The 19,644-nt window shown below is 48.9% G+C and overlaps 1 protein-coding gene across 1 annotated transcript in view; it reads right to left on the bottom strand.

Moving 5' to 3' along the window:
- Positions 1–19,644, bottom strand: part of cunh8orf34 (chromosome unknown C8orf34 homolog) — a 398,588-nt gene that overhangs the window by 125,164 nt on the left and 253,780 nt on the right. The window contains exons 6-7 of the mRNA XM_043689235.2: positions 9,436–9,593; positions 4,273–4,439 (exon numbers count right to left, since the gene is read on the bottom strand). Of these exons, the coding sequence (XP_043545170.2) occupies positions 4,273–4,439; positions 9,436–9,593 (325 nt within the window). The remainder of the gene's footprint in view (positions 1–4,272; positions 4,440–9,435; positions 9,594–19,644) is intronic.

Genomic DNA, 19,644 nt, shown 5'->3' with positions numbered 1-19,644 from the left:
TTCCATACACGCACCACCCTCTGCGTGAAAAAGTTGCCCCGTAGGTCCCTTTTAAATCTTACTTTTTTTTAGATTAGATTAGATTACTTACAGCGTGGGAACTGGCCCTTCGGCCCAACAAGTCCACACCGACGCGCAAACCCACCCAGACCCATTCCCCTACATTTTACCCCTGCCCCTTACACTACAGGCAATTTAGCATGGTCAATTCACCTGACCGGCACATCTTTGGACTGTGGGAGGAAACCAGAGCACCCGGAGGAAACCCACGCAGACACAGGGAGAATGTGCAAACTCCACACAGTCAGTCGGCTGAGGCGGGAATTGAACCCGGGTCTCTGGTGCTGTGAGGCAGCAGTGCTAACCACTGTGCCACCGTGCCACCCATTTTTTTTCCAAGAAACTTCTCCTACATTGCTAATATCTTTGACCAAAGTTGGGATGTTCCGACTATTGCTATCACCATGACCTAACCTCCCAAAGTCCCCTTCACCCCAGCTGTACAATTTGCCATCTTCCGTAACGGCTGCACTGTGTCTATAGCCAACGTTGTAGTCTGTTGGCTATAGACTACAATGGCTACAACGGCTTTTCCTTGTAATGGTCCCTGAATAAGTTTGGGATATTTCTGTGTGGAACTGTTTCCATGTCCAAGTTTTCCATAGTCACCATCACCCCAACTAAAGACTTCTCCTTCTGTAGTAAAGACTAGCGTATACCCATCAGAACCTTTTGATGAAGAGATTTTTTTGATAGCTCGATGTGGTTCAAAAGTTAACTTTTTCAAGGTGGACTGGTTATTTGAATCACCCAGACCAAGCCTTCCATAACTGCCCTTGCCACAGGCTCTTACTGATCCATCAGATGAAATGACAAATGTGCAATACTGTCCAGCTTCAATTGTTTGAGCATCAGCAAAACTGGAAGCTAATTTTGGTTGCAGAATTTTTTCCTGTGTTCCCTCAACTAGTTGATGACTGCTGTTACTACCCCAAACATTCTGTAAGCTATCAGGGCTAGCACATGTTCTGGAGTAGTCAGAAGCCATTCGACAAATCTCTTCAAAGAGGCACAGAGCTGCCTCATACAATGAACATAAACCAGCGTGTGTCCTAGTGGGTTCTCGCCATTGACTCCTATCAGCTGATGCACCCAAAGAGCGTCTCATTTGTACAAGAATGTTCATGAAGCAATCATGACTGATCATTCCTTCTCGATTCATGGGCAGTTTTGTTTTCTCCATGGTGCTAACTACAGCCGATGCAGCCAAAGCCATTTCTATCCATTCCAGAAGATACCGTAGAGAACCATGTTGGGCTGCAAGTCCAAGTAGCAACTCTGAAGCTAATCTTCGTCCCAAAATATCTGCGCCCGAGTTTGGCATTGTGACTCCTTTTAAGAATGTTGGAGCAGGATGGGACCTTAAGTCTCCTGGTTCAGAGGTGTGCCAAATGTTCCAATGAGCACCAGCTGCTGCCTGTTATTGCTGAAGCATGTTCTGATTAATACTTAAATGGGCCATCTTCGAGATTGAGAAAGGAAGGGGCACATCAGCCATTATGTTCATCACTTCAGCACCAAACTCAGCAACCGTGTATAAAGGTGCTCCAACCTGATCAGTCAGACAAAATTCATTAAAAAGTGCATGCCTGCCTCCCCTTTGTGCATGTCGCCGAGATATTTGAAGAGGTTAATGGATCCCATCTTGGGGAGGGAGTGGTCCATTAATAGTGTCACTAGACTCTTACTCCAGGAGACCCAGGTTATGTTCTTAGGACAGAAGCAGAAATTGCTGAGCAAACTCAGCAGGTCTGGCAACTTCCGAGGAGAGAAAGCAGAGTTAACGTTTCAGGTCCAGTGACTGTTCTTCACAATTACCACCCTGTTTGGAAGAAAACCTGACTCCCACATTTAAACTTACCCCCTTTTACCTTAAACCTCTGTCCCCTAGCAATTGATACTTCCACCTTGGAAGAAAGACTCTACCTCCCCATTCTATCCATGCCTCTCATAATTTTGTAAATGGCTATAGCCCTTCATCCTTCAACATTAAAGCAAAAACAAACCATATTTCTACAATCTCCCTTCAAAGCTAATACCCTCCAGTCCAGGCAATGTGATGGCAAACTGTTTCTGCACCCTCTCCAAAGCTTCCACATCCTCCTGGATGTGGCGACCAGACCTGTACACAATAAATGGTGAAGGTTTCTCATGAGCAACCTAATTCTTAGATTTAGGCACTTACCTCCTGAATTCATTAAGTCCTCACCTTAAGGCATCAGGCTAACCTTGTTATCACATTGATAATTCTAACCTTCATCCCAGGATGAGTTAGGTAGCCTCCCAATATCCAGGGCTGAAAATGTGTTGCTGGAAAAGCGCAGCAGGTCAGGCAGCATCCAAGGAGCAGGAGAATCGACATTTCAGGCATGAGCCCTTGGATGCTGCCTGACCTGCTGCGCTTTTCCAGCAACACATTTTCAGCTCTGATCTCCAGCCTCTGCAGTCCTCACTTTTTCTTCCCAATATCCAGGCCCAGCCAAAGCTGGATTGCGTCACGACGTCGGTTTTACCAACTTTAACCCCATACAAGGAGAGGTCCTGGCCTATTATTCAGCTATTATTGCTGAACTGTTAATCCAGAGAGCTAGGTAATGCTCTGGGCACCCAGGTGTGAATCCTGCCAATGCATTCAATAAAGATCTGGAATTAGGAGTCTAATGATAACCGTGAATCCATTGCCAATTTTACACAATGAAATGTCATATGGATAAAGTATCTCTCATGAACGTGTGCATCTTCTCTGATATCTCCACGTGGCTACTTTTGAGTGTCTTTATGCTGCTCTCCATCCAAGATGTTGCCTCTTTGTGTTTTCAACATGCACCGTCTGTGGGCCATGCCCCCCCTCCCCCTCCTGGAATGGACCGGTACTACAAACTGGGGATTGCATTTCAGAGTAGCACAGAGCGTGTAATGCAGTTACTGCATGTCCACAGAAACCCAAACTTTTCTGGGGCATCAGGCTCCCAACTGCCTTTTGAAAATCTGACCCACTGTCCCCACAATCTGATACACTTCACATCACTTTCTTGTACAGTCCTCATTTTCCTCAAATAGCAAAAAAAGAAAAATTAGGGTGGGAATTCACCGTTTAAAATGCAGTAACTAAAAACATTTCCATTCCAAATTATTCACAAAACAGCTTCAAAATGCAAAGCAACAACAAACACTCAAAATATCACCAACACAATATCTAACGCAGTGCTGAATCACATTCTGCAAATGGGGCACTTGCACATGAATTGCAGGAGTTGTCAATACTGGAATCAGCTCCTCCTGTCAATTTGAACCACCTTTCTCTCTGCTTTGCAGGTCAGTTTGGTCTAACAGACATTTTGTTAATGTGAATTGGCTATAACGCAATTGACAAATTGCGGATGACGTTTGGATAATGCGAGATTTCTACTAAAGGGGCATAGAAATTTTCTATTAGTGATCCTCTACAGCGTGATTTCCTGTAGTGGTTTTCCAGAGCATGAGATTACAATGGAACACAACTGTTGTGTTATAGCAGAATGACCTGTCCTTTACCAAGGCTCTTAAATATGCCCCATTTCTGTAAGGGTTCTGATGAAAACACCTTCGTCCAAGTCTGGATTTTCCATTTCCAGATGCAGGCATAATATTTCAGATTTCTTGCAAAATCCATCAGACTCCAAGGCCACAGATGGCATGCTGAAGGCTATACCAAGGAGGGGTTGCCTCATACTGCATGGTCTCATGCTGGGATGCAATAGGGTTTTTAACAGAGAAGTAAGATTGCGGGGGAGGGAGCTCATCTTTTTAGAGATAATTATGTCAGATATTTAGGGGAGGCAATGATCTAGTGGTATTATCGCTAGACTATTAATCCAGAGACGCAGGTAATATTCTGAGGAATGCAGGTTTAAATCTCACTATGGCAGGTGGTGGAATTTGAATTAAAAAAAAACCTGAGATTAAGAGTCGAATGATGACCATGAAACCCATTTCCAATTGTCATGTTAAACCCATCTGGTTCACTGATGTCCTTTAGGGAAGGAAGTTGCCATCCTTACCTGGTCTTGATTCTACATGTAACGCCAGGACCGCAGCAATGTGGTTGACTCTCAAAAGCCCTCTGGGTAATTAGGGACGGGTGATAAACACAGGCCTGGCCAGCTACAATAAACAAAGTCTGAATTTTGATGCTGGTGAATCCCATTGCTATATCACCATTCAGCACCTTACCCAGTAACTCCATGGCATCGTCCTCATCCTCAATGTCTTCATCTGCCACTGATGGTGCAGTGCTGGGCACAGAGTCAAAGGATTCCTGGGACAACATTGCAGCCAGGAGTTTCTTGTGCTGCTGCTGCTGTTGCCTTAAGCCTTTACTCTTCTGCTCAAGTCTCGGGCTGCAAGAACATTTTGAAAAAGGCTTGTTAAGTTTGAACAATCGAACGAAATCCCTGTCACAGATAATCCGAATTATCTGCCTCACAAGAATCACTTATTAAACTTCTGAATTGTTTCAATGAATGTGTGGTAATGATCTAGTGCCCATGAGGATTGAACAGTGGGCTCAGGGGTTCACCCAAGCCTGTGGGAGTTTGCCATGTCTCCTGATACCTGTCCAGCCAATCCTGATGTTGTTTAGCAGCAACTTCCTGGGGTGTGCTATTGACACTTAGTGCCCAGTTGAGACATCCAGTGTGAGATAGTGGGAACTCACTGAGGGGGGTAACCTCTCCGCTTGTCAGAGACATCCTGCACCGCCCCCATGAAAATTTAGGGATGGCATGGAGGCTCAGTGGTTAGCACTGCTGCCTCCCAGTGCCAGGGACCTGGGTTCGATTCCAGCCTCGGGTGAGACTTTGCCCATTCTCCACGTGTCTGCGTGGGTTTCCTCCGGGTGCTCTGGTTTCCTCCCACAGTGCAAATGTACAGGTTAGGTGGGTTGGCCATGGGAAACTGCCCATAATGTGCAGGCTAGGTGGATTAGCTGTGGGAAATGCAGGGTAGAAAGGATAGGGGAGGGGGTTGGGCTGCCCTTTGGAGAGTCAGAATGGACTTGTTGGGCTGAATGGCCTGTTTCTACGCTGTAGGGCTTCTGCAAACTCTGAAGAAGGCCAACCCCCACTCCATTTGACCCTTCCCCCAACCCCCCTCTTCCAGAGTTGCATGATTATCTCTGAAGGATTCCCTATATTACCAGCAGGAGGCATCACTCCCAGTGGTCAACTGGTCATGGGAAGCTAAATTCCCGGCAATGTGGGACGCCCGCCAGGGAGATGACCCTTCAGTTTTTGAGGAGCACTTCACTTTGCACAACAAACCCCTCACCGAAGGCATGCAGGTGTCTCACTGATTCACCAACCCGATGGGCATTACCCACAATGGGCATAGTGAAACCAGTCCTTTGGTCACCTTTAAAATGTCAACGTGGAGACAACATTCCAAGTTAAAACAAATTAAACATTACTAAAGTTTGAGCAAAATTTGAGCTTTCAAGTGATTGCTCGTAACGTTAGATTGATAGGGTGAATAGCCAAGGTCTTTTCCCCAGTGTAGGGGAGTCCAAAACTTGAGGGTACAGGATTAAGGTGAGAGGGGAAAGATTTAAAAGGGACCTCAGGGGCAACTTTTTCACCCAGAGGGTGGTGCGCGTATGGACTGAGCTGCCAGAGGAAGTGGTGGAGGCTCGTACAACATTTAAAAGGCATCTGGATGGGTGTATAAATAGGAAGGAAGAAAGTGAGGACGACAGATGCTGGAGATCAGAGTCAAAAAGCACAGCAGGTCAGGCAGCATCCGAGAAGCAGGAGAGTCGACATTTTGGGCATAAGCCCTTCATCAGGAATGGCACATGAAACGTCAACTCTCCTGCTCCTCGGATGCTGCCTGACCTGTTGTGCTTTTCCAGCACCACACTCTTTGACATGAGGAATATGGCCAAGTGCTGGCAAATGGGAGTAGATTAGGTTAGGATATCTGGTCAGCATGAATGGGTTGGACTGAAGGGTCTATTTCTGTACTGTATGTCTCTGTGATGAGGATGCCGAAAACTCAGGAGCGGCTGTTAGTCTGGAGCGGGAACAGGGAAAGGAACCATTGGCCTCAGTGTCACTCCAGCTCTTCCCTCTCCTTAGCCCTATCGCCTCTGACCCCTGAACCCTGCACCACAGCCACAGATTATCAGGCTCTGATGTAGCCCCTTGCCCATGGCTCAGAGTTTGGGAGCATTCCGTTCCAGCATAAATTTGCAGAACACATCACCACCTGCTCAAGGCATTGTTGGAGAAACACACATAGACTTGAGGTGCAAGGTCCTGGCTCTGAAAGAGTTAATAGCTGAGTAATGCTATGCTCCACCCAGTCTGATGCTGTCACATTGCCTCTAGGTGAGGAATGACTTGCAGCGTTTCCTCAGAGACACAGATGCCTTCTCTACCTCTGGGTAGGAATCGGTGACATGCCTAAGAGTGGATGTCATCCACATAAAGTTACTCAGAAGTTATAAACGACATCTTATTATGAAAGTTATCCAAGGACCATCCTCCACCACAGACTACTGATGAATGCCTTCATCTGACATAGGAAGGATTTGTGGTCAGATTGTAAACCAGCCAGAAGCCACCAGTGGCTAGTATCTGAGCTTCACAATAGAATAATACATGGTATTGGAGATATCACGGAATAATTGAATACAGTGTGGAAACAGGCCATTCAGCCCAGGTCGTCCCTATCCTTATCCCTATATTTGCCATGGCTGATCCACTTAACCTGCACATCCCTGGACACTATGGAGTAATTTAGCACGGCCCATTCACCTAGCTTGCACACCTTTGGACTGTGGGAGGAAACCAGAGCACCCAGGGGAAACCCACGCAGACACGGGGAGAATGTGCAAACTTGACCCAGATATTCGCTCGACGCTGGAATTAATCATAGAATCCCGACAGTGTGGAAACAGGCCATTTGGCTACATTGACCCTGCTGAAGATTTCCTGAAGAAGGGCTAATGCCCGAAACGTCGATTCTCCTGTTCCCTAGATGCTGCCTGACCTGCTGCGCTTTTCCAGCAACACATTTCCATCTCTGATCTCCAGCATCTGCAGACCTCACTTTCTCCTCTGAAGAGTATCCCACCCAAATCTATTCCCCTACCCTATTGCACTACATTTCACCTGACTACACATCCCTGGACACTATGGGTAATTTAGCATGGCCAATCCATCAAACCTGTACACCTTTGGACTGTGGGAGGAAAATGTCGCGCCTGGAGGAAACCCACACAGACACAGGGAGAACATGCAAACTCCGCACACACTGTTGTAGAAGGCTGGAATCAAATCTGGGTCCCTGGCGCTGTGAGGCAGCAGTGCTAACCACTGAGCCAATGTGCCACCCCATAATATAATTGCATAATATCACAAGATTAGCAGCCAGCAGTGCGGCCTGTCACTATTTTCTGGGGAATATATGGAGTCTGCATTATGCCACTGTAAAGTGTCCTTCACAATTAAGTAATATTTTTGGAAGTATTTACAGAGAGAGAGTAACTTCTCTCTCAAACTTTGGAAAACATCTTACTTGATTCAGACTTCCTTGGCCACACCAAGGTGTACATAATATAAACATCAGGCGCAGAAGGAATGCTGTACAGTCCTTTGAGTTTGATCTAACATTCAATGAGTCATAAGACTATAAGACCATATCTCACAGGAGCAGAAATTAGGCCATTCGGCCTATTGAGTCTGCTTCGCCATTCGATCATGGCTGATAGGTTTTTCAACCCCGTTCTTCCACTTTCTCCCCATAACCTTTGATCCCCTTGACAATCAAGAACCTATCTATCTCTGTTTTAAATATACTCAATGACCTGGCCTACACACCCTTCTATGGCAATGAATTCCATAGATTCCCCACTCTCTGGATGAAGAAGTTTCTCCTTATCTCCATTCTCCTTTGCTCTAAGTCTGTGCCCTTGGGTCCTAGTCTCTCCTACCCATGGAAACATCTTCCCAACATCCACTCTGTCCAGGCCATTCAGTATTCTGTAAGTTTCAATCAGATCCCCCCCTCATCCTTCTAAACTCTGATGAGTATTAGCAACAAACGTTGCCACTTCTAGTGGAGTGAAGGTCAGGAACAGTGACTGAAGTTGAAATGGTGGAGCTGACAAAGCAACTCGGGCAGGGGTGCTCAGGGAGTAAGCTGTTTGACCTCCTCAACCACAACCACCTCCCCATGCGGTATGGCTCTGCCTGCAGCGGTCTTATACTCCTGATTGGCCAGTCACTTCAAATTCCTTACATCCTCAGTCAGATTGGAAAAATGTGGCGCTGGAAAAGCACAGCAGGACAGGCAGTATCCGAGGAGCAGGAGAGTCGACATTTTGGGCATAAGCCCTTCACGCTTTTCGACTCTGGTCTCCCCACTTTCTTCCTTCCCATTCACATACCCATCCAGATGCCTTTTAAATGCTGTAAGTGTACCAGCCTCCACCACTTCCTCTGGCAGCTCAGTCCATCCATGCACCACCTTCTGTGTGAAAAAAATGGGGATAGGGGTGGGGGGACGGTAGCTGGGAAGGTGATGGGTAGATGCAGCTGGTATTGATCAGTGTATATCACTCAGGGGAGATGTTAGGGAAGCGTTTCTACAGACAATGGGTGGGAGAGGCTTGGACTCTCTTTCACAAACAGCAGTGGATGCTGGATCAGTTGGTAATTTAAAATCTGAGACAGATACATATGTTTGTTCAGCAAAGACAGGTCAAAGACAGGTGTACGGAGTCAAGTCATGGATCAGCCATGATCTCATTGATTGGTGGAACAGGTTGGAGGGGCCGAATGGCCTCCTCCTGTTTTGAGTCGAGTGTGTGGCACTGGAAAAGCACAGCAGGTCAAGCAGCATCCGAGGAGCAGGAAAATCAACGTTTCGGGCAAAAAGCCCCTCCTGCTCCTCGGACGCTGCCTGACCTGCTGTGCTTTGCCAGCACCCCACTCTCAACTCTAATCTCCAGCATCCACAGACCTCACTTCCTCCTGTTTTGATGTACACACAAATATTTTGACTATATGCTGGAAAAAAGTCCACAAGATGATCAAAATGCTGGAAAACATTTGTGTTTTGTACATAGTCTATTGTAGCTTGTTACATTTAATGTTACTTATTGGCATCATGACTACAAGGTAATGTCAGTTTCAAGACGTGAAAATATTGGAAACAGAAAGGGCTATAAGACATATCAACATAAAACCGGAAATTGCGGACGACGGAAATCTGGAACCAAAACAAAAATTGTTCTGTTTTTTTTCTGAGACTCTTCTTCAGAACAGAACAGAAGGCAGCGTGACCTCCCCCCAAACTCCCCCTCCACCCCCACCCCATCTCCCAGGTGTTTACCTAGACAGGCTTTGGCTGTCTTCATGTGCATCGTGAACTCTGGGTACTGGGGGTTGCAGCATCTCAGCAGCCAATGGATCGGCATCAGTCTCCTCACGGCCAACCCACTCTCCAACCACTCTCGGCCTGACGAGTGATGAACCATAAGCCCGTAGATCCTTAAATAAAAAGATTAAAATGTTATACTGTAAATGGCCGAACCCTTAGTAGCATCAACATTCAGAGGGATCTAGGCGTACAGGTCCACAGTTCCCTGAGAGTGGAAATACAAGTGGATAAGGTGTATATGGTGTACTTGTCTTTATTGGTCGGGGCATAGAGTACAAAAATTGGCAAGTCATGTTGCAGCTTTACTGAGGCCACATTTGGAATATTGTAGAGTTGTGTAATGACAGTCAATTATGAAAACCATCCATTGTCTCCACCTACACTCTCCAATGCCTTGGGAAAACAACCAACATCATCAAAGACCCCTCCCACCTCAGTTATTCTCTCTTCCATCAGGCAGAAGATATAAAAGTTTGAATAAATGCATGAACAGATTCAAGAACAGCTTCTTCCCCGCTGTTATCAGACTTTTGAACAAAGCTCTCAAATATTAATTCTGACCTCTCTCTTTCTGCACCTTCTCTGAGGATGTAACTGTATTTGTCACGCTGTTCTGTTCCCTTAAGGCACTTTGTATGGACTGTGTAGCATGCAAAACCACACTTTTCACTGCATCTCAGTACATGTGACAACAATAAATCAACAGTTCTGGTCACTGCACTATCAGAAGGAGGGAGAGACTTTTCACAAACAGTTTGTCAGGATGTTGCTTGGTTTGGAGGGTGTTAGCTCTGAGCAGAGATTGCACAAACTTGGTTTGTTTGCACGTGAACATCGGAGACTGATGGGAAACCTGATAGAAATTTACAAAGTTACGAGAGATATGGATACAATAGATAGTCTGGGTCTTTTCCCAAGGGTACAAATTTCAATTACTAGGAAATAGAAGTTTAAGGTAAATGGGAGAAGGTTTAAGGAGATGTGAGAACCAAGTTTTTTTTTACACATAGAATTGTAAGTGCCTGGAATGTGCTGTCAGAGGAGGTGTGAGAAACAGATACAATAGCAATGTTGAAGGGGCAATGGCAAATACAAGCCTGTTAATTCAGAAACTCAGGTAATGTTCTGGGGACCTCGGTCTGAATCCCACCATGGCAGATCGTGACAGGATGAAGAACTCATCACTTTCACAGTCAATGGTCAAACTCTAACTTGAAAGTTCTTTCTCTTGTTCTGGTGTATCGCCAGAGAAAAGGTTTTGCTTTATTTACTCAATCTAATCAATTTAGTCATCACAGCAGATCACCCCGTAATCTTTAAGACTCAAGGGAACACATGACTTGTTTGTGTAGTTTCTCTTCATAATTTAACCTGGTATTTTTGCGAATATACACAATATTACCATAAGATATAAGAGCTGAATTAGGCCATTTGGCCCATTGAGTCTGCCCAACCATTTGATCATGGCTGATATGTTTCTCAACCCCATTCTCCTGTAACCTTTGACCCCCTCACTAATCAAGAACCTAGCCATCTCTGTCTGAAATGCACTCAATGACTTGGCCTCCACAGCCTTTTGCAGCAGTGAGTCCCATAGAGTCACCACTCTCTCAGTGAAGAAATTCCTCCTTGTCTCAGTTCTAAAGATTTATCCATTCACTTTGATGCTTGGGTCCCAGTCACTCCAACTAGTGGAAACATCTTCTCTATGTCTATGCTGTCCAGGCCTCTCAATATTCTGTAAGTTTCAATAAGATTCCCCTCTCATCCTTCTAAACTCCATCGAGTATAGACCCAGACTCCTCCACTGTTCCTCATATGATAAGCCCTTCATCCCCAGGACCATTCTTGTAAACCTCCCCGACCTCCTACCAATGGCAGCACATGCCTCCTTCGATAGGAGTCCAAAACTGTGCACAATATTCCAAATGCAATCTGACCAGACCTTTATACAGCCTCAGCAGTACAGCTCTGCTTTTGCATTCCAGCCCTTTTGAAATGAATGCTAACGTTCCATGTGCCTTCCTAACTGCCAATTCAACCTGCACGGTAACCGTCAGAGAATCCCAAACGAGGACTCCCGTCTCTTTGTGCTTCTGAAGCCTTTCCCCATTCAGAAGAATGTGTACACCTCTATTCTTCCTACCAAAGTGCATTGTATACCACCTGCTATTTCTTTGCCCACTATCCTAGCCTGTCAAAGTCCTTCTGCAACCTCCTCAATGCTACCTGTCCCTCCACGTTTCTTTTTGCCATCTGCAAACTTAGCGACAATGCCCTCAGTTCTTTTGTCCAGACCGTTAATGTATAATGTGAATAGGCTTGTCCCGTCGCTGACAAGTCACCTGCTGCCATCCCGAAAAAGACCCTTTTATCTCCACACTCTGCCTTCTGCCAGCCGGACAATCCTCTATCCATGCCAATAGTTTGTTCCAGACACTGCGGGCTCTTACCTTTTTTAGGAACGCCCTGCAAAGCATCTTACCAGCACTACACCCCTTGAAGGCCAAACTATGCTTCCTGGTAGTGCACAGGACTGAGCTGAAAATGTGTTGCTGGAAAAGCGCAGCAGGTCAGGCAGCATCCAAGGAATAGGAGAATCGATGTTTCGGGCATAAGCCCTTCTTCAGGAATGAGGAAAGTGTGTCCAGCAGGCTAAGATAAAAGGTAGGGAGGGACTTGGGGGAGGGGCGTTGGAAATGCGATAGGTAGAGGGAGGTCAAGGTGAGGGAGATAGGCCGGAGTGCGGTGGGGGCGGAGAGGTCAGGAAGAAGATTGCAGGTTAGGAAGGCGGTGCTGAGTTCGAGGGTTGGGGGAGGGGAAATGAGGAAACTGGAGAAATCTGAGTTCATCCCTTGTGGTTGGAGGGTTCCCAGGCAGAAGATGAGGCGCACTTCCTCCAACCGTCGTGTTGCTATGGTCTGGCGATGGAGGAGTCCAAGGACCTGCATGTCCTTGGTGGAGTGGGAGGGGGGAGTTGAAGTGTTGAGCCACGGGGTGGTTGGGTTGGTTGGTCCGGGTGTCCCAGAGGTGTTCTCTGAAATGTTCCGCAAGTAGGCGGCCTGCCTCCCCAATATAGAGGAGGCCACATCGGGTGCAGCGGATGCAATAAATGATGTGTGTGGAGGTGCAGGTGAATTTGTGGCGGATATGGAAGTGTCCTTTGGGGCCTTGGAGGGAAGTAAGGGGGGAGGTGTGGGCGCAAGTTTTGCATTTCTTGTGGTTGCAGGGGAAGGTGCCGGGAGTGGAGGTTGGGTTGGTGGGGGGGGGGGGGGGTGTGGACCTGACGAGAGAGTTCTTGCAGTTGCAGGGGAAGGTGCCAGGAGTGGAGGTTGGGTTAGTGGGGGGTGTGGCCGGGAGTGGAGGTTGGGTTATCTTCTGCCTGGGAACCCTCCAACCACAAGGGATGAACTTGGATTTCTCCAGTTTCCTCATTTCCCCTCCCCCCACCTTGTCTCAGTCAAATCCCCCGAACTCAGCACCGCCTTCCTAACCTGTAATCTTCTTCCTGACCTCTCCGCCCCCACCACACTCCGGCCTAACACCCTCACCTTGACCTCCCTCCACCTATCGCAATTCCAACGCCCTTCCCCCAAGTCCCTCCTCCCTACCTTTTACCTTAGCCTGCTGGACACACTTTCCTCATTCCTGAAGAAGGGCTTATGCCCGAAACGTCGATTCTCCTGTTCCCTGGATGCTGCCTGACCTGTTGCGCTTTTCCAGCAACACATTTTCAGCTCTGATCTCCAGCATCTGCAGCCCTCACTTTCTCCTCCAGTGCACAGGACTGAACATAGTACTCCAAAAGAGCTCTATGTAGAACTTCATTTTGTTTTTTATTATTAGATCATGGGGTGTGCATCCCTGTGGCTGGGACAACATTTACTGCCTGTTTCTAATTAGCCCAACCGCTGAGAATCTGGATTCACGCATAGGCCAGACTGGGTAAAGATGGCAGATTCTCACCTCTAAAGGACATCAGTGAACCACGTAGGTTTTTATGACAAGTAAAACCATTATAGACTCAGAGAATCCTTACAGTGTGGAAGCGGGTTATTTGGCCCATTGAATCCACACCAACCCTCCAAAGAGCATCCCTCCCAGACCCACACTCCTGCCCTATCCATGTAATCCTATATTTCCCATGGCTAATCCACCTAACCTGCAGATGTTTGGAGTGTGGGAGGAAGCCCACGCAGACACGGAGAGAATGTACAAACTCTACACAGTTGTCTGAGGCAGGAATCATACCTGGGTTCCTAGCGCTGTACGGCAGCAGTGCTAACCACTGAGCCACCAGGCCACCCCTTTGACTCGGATTCTAGATTCTTTCCCGAATTCAAATTTTATCACTTGCCATGATAAAATGCAAGCCCTATGACACTGGAAAATTCGGCTGAGGTCTCTGGATTACTAGCCCAGTGATCTTCATCCCATAAATGTAACTCCAATACAAGTCCAGCAATTTATATTCCAGCCCTATTGATGTGAGGAACAATTTTCCATCTGTATTCAAATCATGTATTTCTGAACCTCTTAATTCGTTATTAGTGATTCCTTATGTAAACTCTGAAAGCACTACAGTTTCATAGCTCCTCATCAGCTTTAATCTCCATCTTTAATCTTTCACAACCCTACAATCAGCTCTATCTGTCATTTTGTCCATCCAGCCAAACTATTTTATCATGTTCACTTATATTATAACCCATGCTGGGCTGGTAGGGGAATGTCCCAAACTGAAAGGTAAAAATCAATTCTCACTAATTTTAATCATCTTTGCATTCTCATACACAATTTAAGTTTGGCATTCATTACGATTGAACAAAGACAAACTTGGAGAAGTCAGTGAACTCAGTGAGGAGTAAGTTGATACAGTACAGTCATTAACCCAAGGCTTATCCATTCACTTTGATGCTATGTCCTTGGGTCCTAGTCACGCCTACTAGTGGAAACATCTTATCCATGTTTTCTCCAGTAGCAGTTATTTCACTTACGGATGCTAATTCAGCATCTCTGATGGAAGTGAATTAGCATACTCACAAAATATCAAGACCACTGAAATATTCTCAATTAACGTTATGTATTTATCTTTATGCCTGATTAGTTCTGTAATTCTTTCCAGCCAGTCTTCGCTCGGTGAATTAATGCATTTCAAATTAGAAAAGAAAATTAAATTATTAAAAATTAATTTTAATATATCTCACCAGGTTTAAAAATTTGCATCATTAAAGTGTTGACAGGGTTGGAAATTAAATTGTACAAATATTGTAAAAATATATGCGTACAGTTCACATTACTCCGGAACAAATTCTTTGCAAAGCTCATCAAAGTGGAGAATGTTAATGCAGGAGACACCATCCTACTGCCAGGTACTCAGAAACACCATCCTACCCCCGGGTAACCAGAAACACCATCCTATCCCCCGGGTAACCAGAAACACCATCCTATCCCCCCGGGTACTCAGAAACACCATCCTATACCTGGGTACCCAGAAACACCATCCTATCCCCCCGGGTACTCAGAAACACCATCCTATCCCCCCGGGTACTCAGAAACACCATCCTATACCCGGGTACTCAGAAACACCATCCTATTCCCGGGTACCCAGAAACACCATCCTATCCCCCCGGGTACTCAGAAACACCATCCTATCCCCCCGGGTACTCAGAAACACCATCCTATTCCCGGGTACCCAGAAACACCATCCTATCCCCCCGGGTACTCAGAAACACCATCCTATACCCGGGTACTCAGAAACACCATCCTATTCCCGGGTACTCTAAAACACCATCCTATTCACGGGTATTCTGAAACACCATCCTACCCCCGGGTACTCAGAAACACCATCCTATTCCCGGGTACCCAGAAACACCATCCTATCCCCCCGGGTACTCAGAAACACCATCCTATCCCCAGGGTACTCAGAAACACTATCCTATCCCCAGGAACACAGATACACAATCCTATCCCCAGGGTACTCAGATACACAATTCTATCCCCAGGGTACTCAGAAACACCATCCTATCCCCAGGTACTCAGATACACAATCCAATCCCCAGGGTACTCAGAAACACCATCCGACCCCCCCGGGTACTCAGAAACACCATCCTATCCCCAGGAACGCAGAAACACCATCCTATCCCCAGGTACTCAGATACACAATCCTATCCCCAGGTACTCAGAAACACCATCCTATCCCCAGGTACTCAGATACACAATCCTACCCCCCCCAGGTACTCAGAAACACCATCCTACCCCCCGGGTACTCAGAAACACCATCCTATCCTCCAGGTACTCAGAAACACAATCCTACCCCCCAGGTACTCAGATACACAATCCTACCCCCCCCCAGGTACTCAGAAACACCATCCTATCCCCCCGGGTACTCAGAAACACCATCCTCCCCCCCGGGTACTCAGAAACACCATCCTACCCCTGGATACTCAGAAACTCAATCCTCCCCCCCGGGGACTCAGAAACACCATCCTATCCCCGGGTACTCAGAAACACCATCCTCCCACCCGGGACTCAGAAACACCATCCTATTCCCGGGTACTCAGAAACACCATCCTATCCCCCGGGTACTCAGAAACACCATCCTATCCCCGGGTACTCAGAAACACCATCCTATCCCGGGGGACTCAGAAACACCGTCATATCCCCGGGTACTCAGAAACACCATCCTATCCCCGGGTACTCAGAAACACCATCCTATCCCCGGGTACTCAGAAACACCATCCTAACCCCGGGTACTCAGAAACACCATCCTACCCCCGGGTTCTCAGAAACACCATCCTACCCCCCCCCCCCGGGGTACTCAGAAACACCATCCTACCCCCCGGGTACTCAGAAACACCATCCTACCCCCGGGTACTCAGAAACACCATCCTACCCCCGGGTACTCAGAAACACCATCCTACCCCCGCCGGGTACTCAGAAACACCATCCTACCCCCGCCGGGTACTCAGAAACACCATCCTACCCCCCCCCCGGGTACTCAGAAACACCATCCTACCGCCCCCCCCGGGTACTCAGAAACACCATCCTACCCCCCCCCCCAGGTACTCAGAAACACCATCCTATCCCCCCGGGTACTCAGAAACACCAACCTATCCCAGGTACTCAGAAACACCATCCTACCCCCCGGGTACTCAGAAACACCATCCAACCCCCCGGGTACTCAGAAACACCATCCTACCCCCCCGGGTACTCAGAAACTCCATCCTACCCCCCGGGTACTCAGAAACACCATCCTATCCCCGGGGACTCAGAAACTCAATCCTCCCCCCCGTGGACTCAGAAACACCATCCTCCCCCCCAGGGACTCAGAAACACCATCCTATCCCCCGGGTACTCAGAAACACCATCCTACCCCCCGGGTACTCAGAAACACCATCCTATCCCCCGGGTACTCAGAAACACCATCCTACCCCCCCGGGTACTCAGAAACACCATCCTCCCCCCCAGGGACTCAGAAACACCATCCTACCCCCGGATACTCAGAAACTCCATCCTACCCCCGGGTACTCAGAAACACCATCCTCCCCCCCAGGGACTCAGAAACACTATCCTACCCCCCCCCCCCCGGGTACTCAGAAACACCATCCTCCCCCCCAGGGACTCAGAAACACCATCCTACCCCCCGGGTACTCAGAAACACCATCCTACCCCCGGGTTCTCAGAAACACCATCCTACCCCGCCCCCCCGGGTACTCAGAAACACCATCCTACCCCCCGGGTAGTCAGGAACACCATCCTACCCCCGGGTACTCAGAAACACCATCCTACCACCCCCCCCGGGTACTCAGAAACACCATCCTACCCCCCGGGTACTCAGAAACACCATCCTACCCCCGCCGGGTACTCAGAAACACCATCCTACCCCCCGGGTACACAGAAACACCATCCTACCCCCCGGGTACTCAGAAACACCATCCTACCCCCCCCCCCCCCCCGGGTACTCAGAAACACCATCCTACCCCCCCGGGTACTCAGAAACACCATCCTATCCTCCCGGGTACTCAGAAACACCAACCTATCCCAGGTACTCAGAAACACCATCCTACCCCCCCGGGTACTCAGAAACACCATCCTACACCCCCCGGGTACTCAGAAACAACATCCTACCCCCCCCCCCCGGGTACTCAGAAACACCATCCTATCCCCAGGTACTCAGAAACACCATCCTATCCCCGGGTACTCAGAAACACCATCCTACCCCCGGGTACTCAGAAACACCATCCTACCCCCGGGTACTCAGAAACACCATCCTACCCCCCGGGTACTCAGGAACACCATCCTACCCCCGCCGGGTACTCAGAAACACCATCCTACCCCCGCCGGGTACTCAGAAACACCATCCTACCCCCCCCCCCGGGTACTCAGAAACACCATCCTACCGCCCCCCCCGGGTACTCAGAAACACCATCCTACCCCCCCCCCCAGGTACTCAGAAACACCATCCTATCCCCCCGGGTACTCAGAAACACCAACCTATCCCAGGTACTCAGAAACACCATCCTACCCCCCAGGTACTCAGAAACACCATCCAACCCCCCGGGTACTCAGAAACACCATCCTACCCCCCCGGGTACTCAGAAACTCCATCCTACCCCCCGGGTACTCAGAAACACCATCCTATCCCCGGGGACTCAGAAACTCAATCCTCCCCCCCGTGGACTCAGAAACACCATCCTCCCCCCCAGGGACTCAGAAACACCATCCTATCCCCCGGGTACTCAGAAACACCATCCTACCCCCCGGGTACTCAGAAACACCATCCTATCCCCCGGGTACTCAGAAACACCATCCTACCCCCCCGGGTACTCAGAAACACCATCCTCCCCCCCAGGGACTCAGAAACACCATCCTACCCCCGGATACTCAGAAACTCCATCCTACCCCCGGGTACTCAGAAACACCATCCTCCCCCCCAGGGACTCAGAAACACTATCCTACCCCCCCCCCCGGGTACTCAGAAACACCATCCTCCCCCCCAGGGACTCAGAAACACCATCCTACCCCCGGATACTCAGAAACACCATCCTACCCCCCGGGTACTCAGAAACACCATCCTACCCCCAGGTACTCAGAAACACCATCCTCCCCCCCAGGGACTCAGAAACACCATCCTACCCCCGGGTTCTCAGAAACACCATCCTACCCCGCCCCCCCGGGTACTCAGAAACACCATCCTACCCCCCGGGTAGTCAGGAACACCATCCTACCCCCGGGTACTCAGAAACACCATCCTACCACCCCCCCCGGGTACTCAGAAACACCATCCTACCCCCCGGGTACACAGAAACACCATCCTACCCCCCGGGTACTCAGAAACACCATCCTACCCCCCCCCCCCCCCCCCGGGTACTCAGAAACACCATCCTACCCCCCCGGGTACTCAGAAACTCCATCCTACCCCCCGGGTACTCAGAAACACCATCCTATCCCCGGGGACTCAGAAACTCAATCCTCCCCCCCGTGGACTCAGAAACACCATCCTCCCCCCCAGGGACTCAGAAACACCATCCTATCCCCCGGGTACTCAGAAACACCATCCTACCCCCCGGGTACTCAGAAACACCATCCTATCCCCCGGGTACTCAGAAACACCATCCTACCCCCCCGGGTACTCAGAAACACCATCCTCCCCCCCAGGGACTCAGAAACACCATCCTACCCCCGGATACTCAGAAACTCCATCCTACCCCCGGGTACTCAGAAACACCATCCTCCCCCCCAGGGACTCAGAAACACTATCCTACCCCCCCCCCCGGGTACTCAGAAACACCATCCTCCCCCCCAGGGACTCAGAAACACCATCCTACCCCCGGATACTCAGAAACACCATCCTACCCCCCGGGTACTCAGAAACACCATCCTACCCCCAGGTACTCAGAAACACCATCCTCCCCCCCAGGGACTCAGAAACACCATCCTACCCCCGGGTTCTCAGAAACACCATCCTACCCCGCCCCCCCGGGTACTCAGAAACACCATCCTACCCCCCGGGTAGTCAGGAACACCATCCTACCCCCGGGTACTCAGAAACACCATCCTACCACCCCCCCCGGGTACTCAGAAACACCATCCTACCCCCCGGGTACACAGAAACACCATCCTACCCCCCGGGTACTCAGAAACACCATCCTACCCCCCCCC

This window comes from Chiloscyllium plagiosum, unplaced genomic scaffold, assembly GCF_037043375.1.
Source record: "Chiloscyllium plagiosum isolate Xiang-an unplaced genomic scaffold, Cpla_swu_hap1 HiC_scaffold_4, whole genome shotgun sequence".
Lineage (NCBI taxonomy): Eukaryota > Metazoa > Chordata > Chondrichthyes > Orectolobiformes > Hemiscylliidae > Chiloscyllium > Chiloscyllium plagiosum.
The sequence above is the reverse complement of the archived record's forward strand: the minus strand, read 5'-3'. Positions and strand labels throughout refer to the sequence as shown.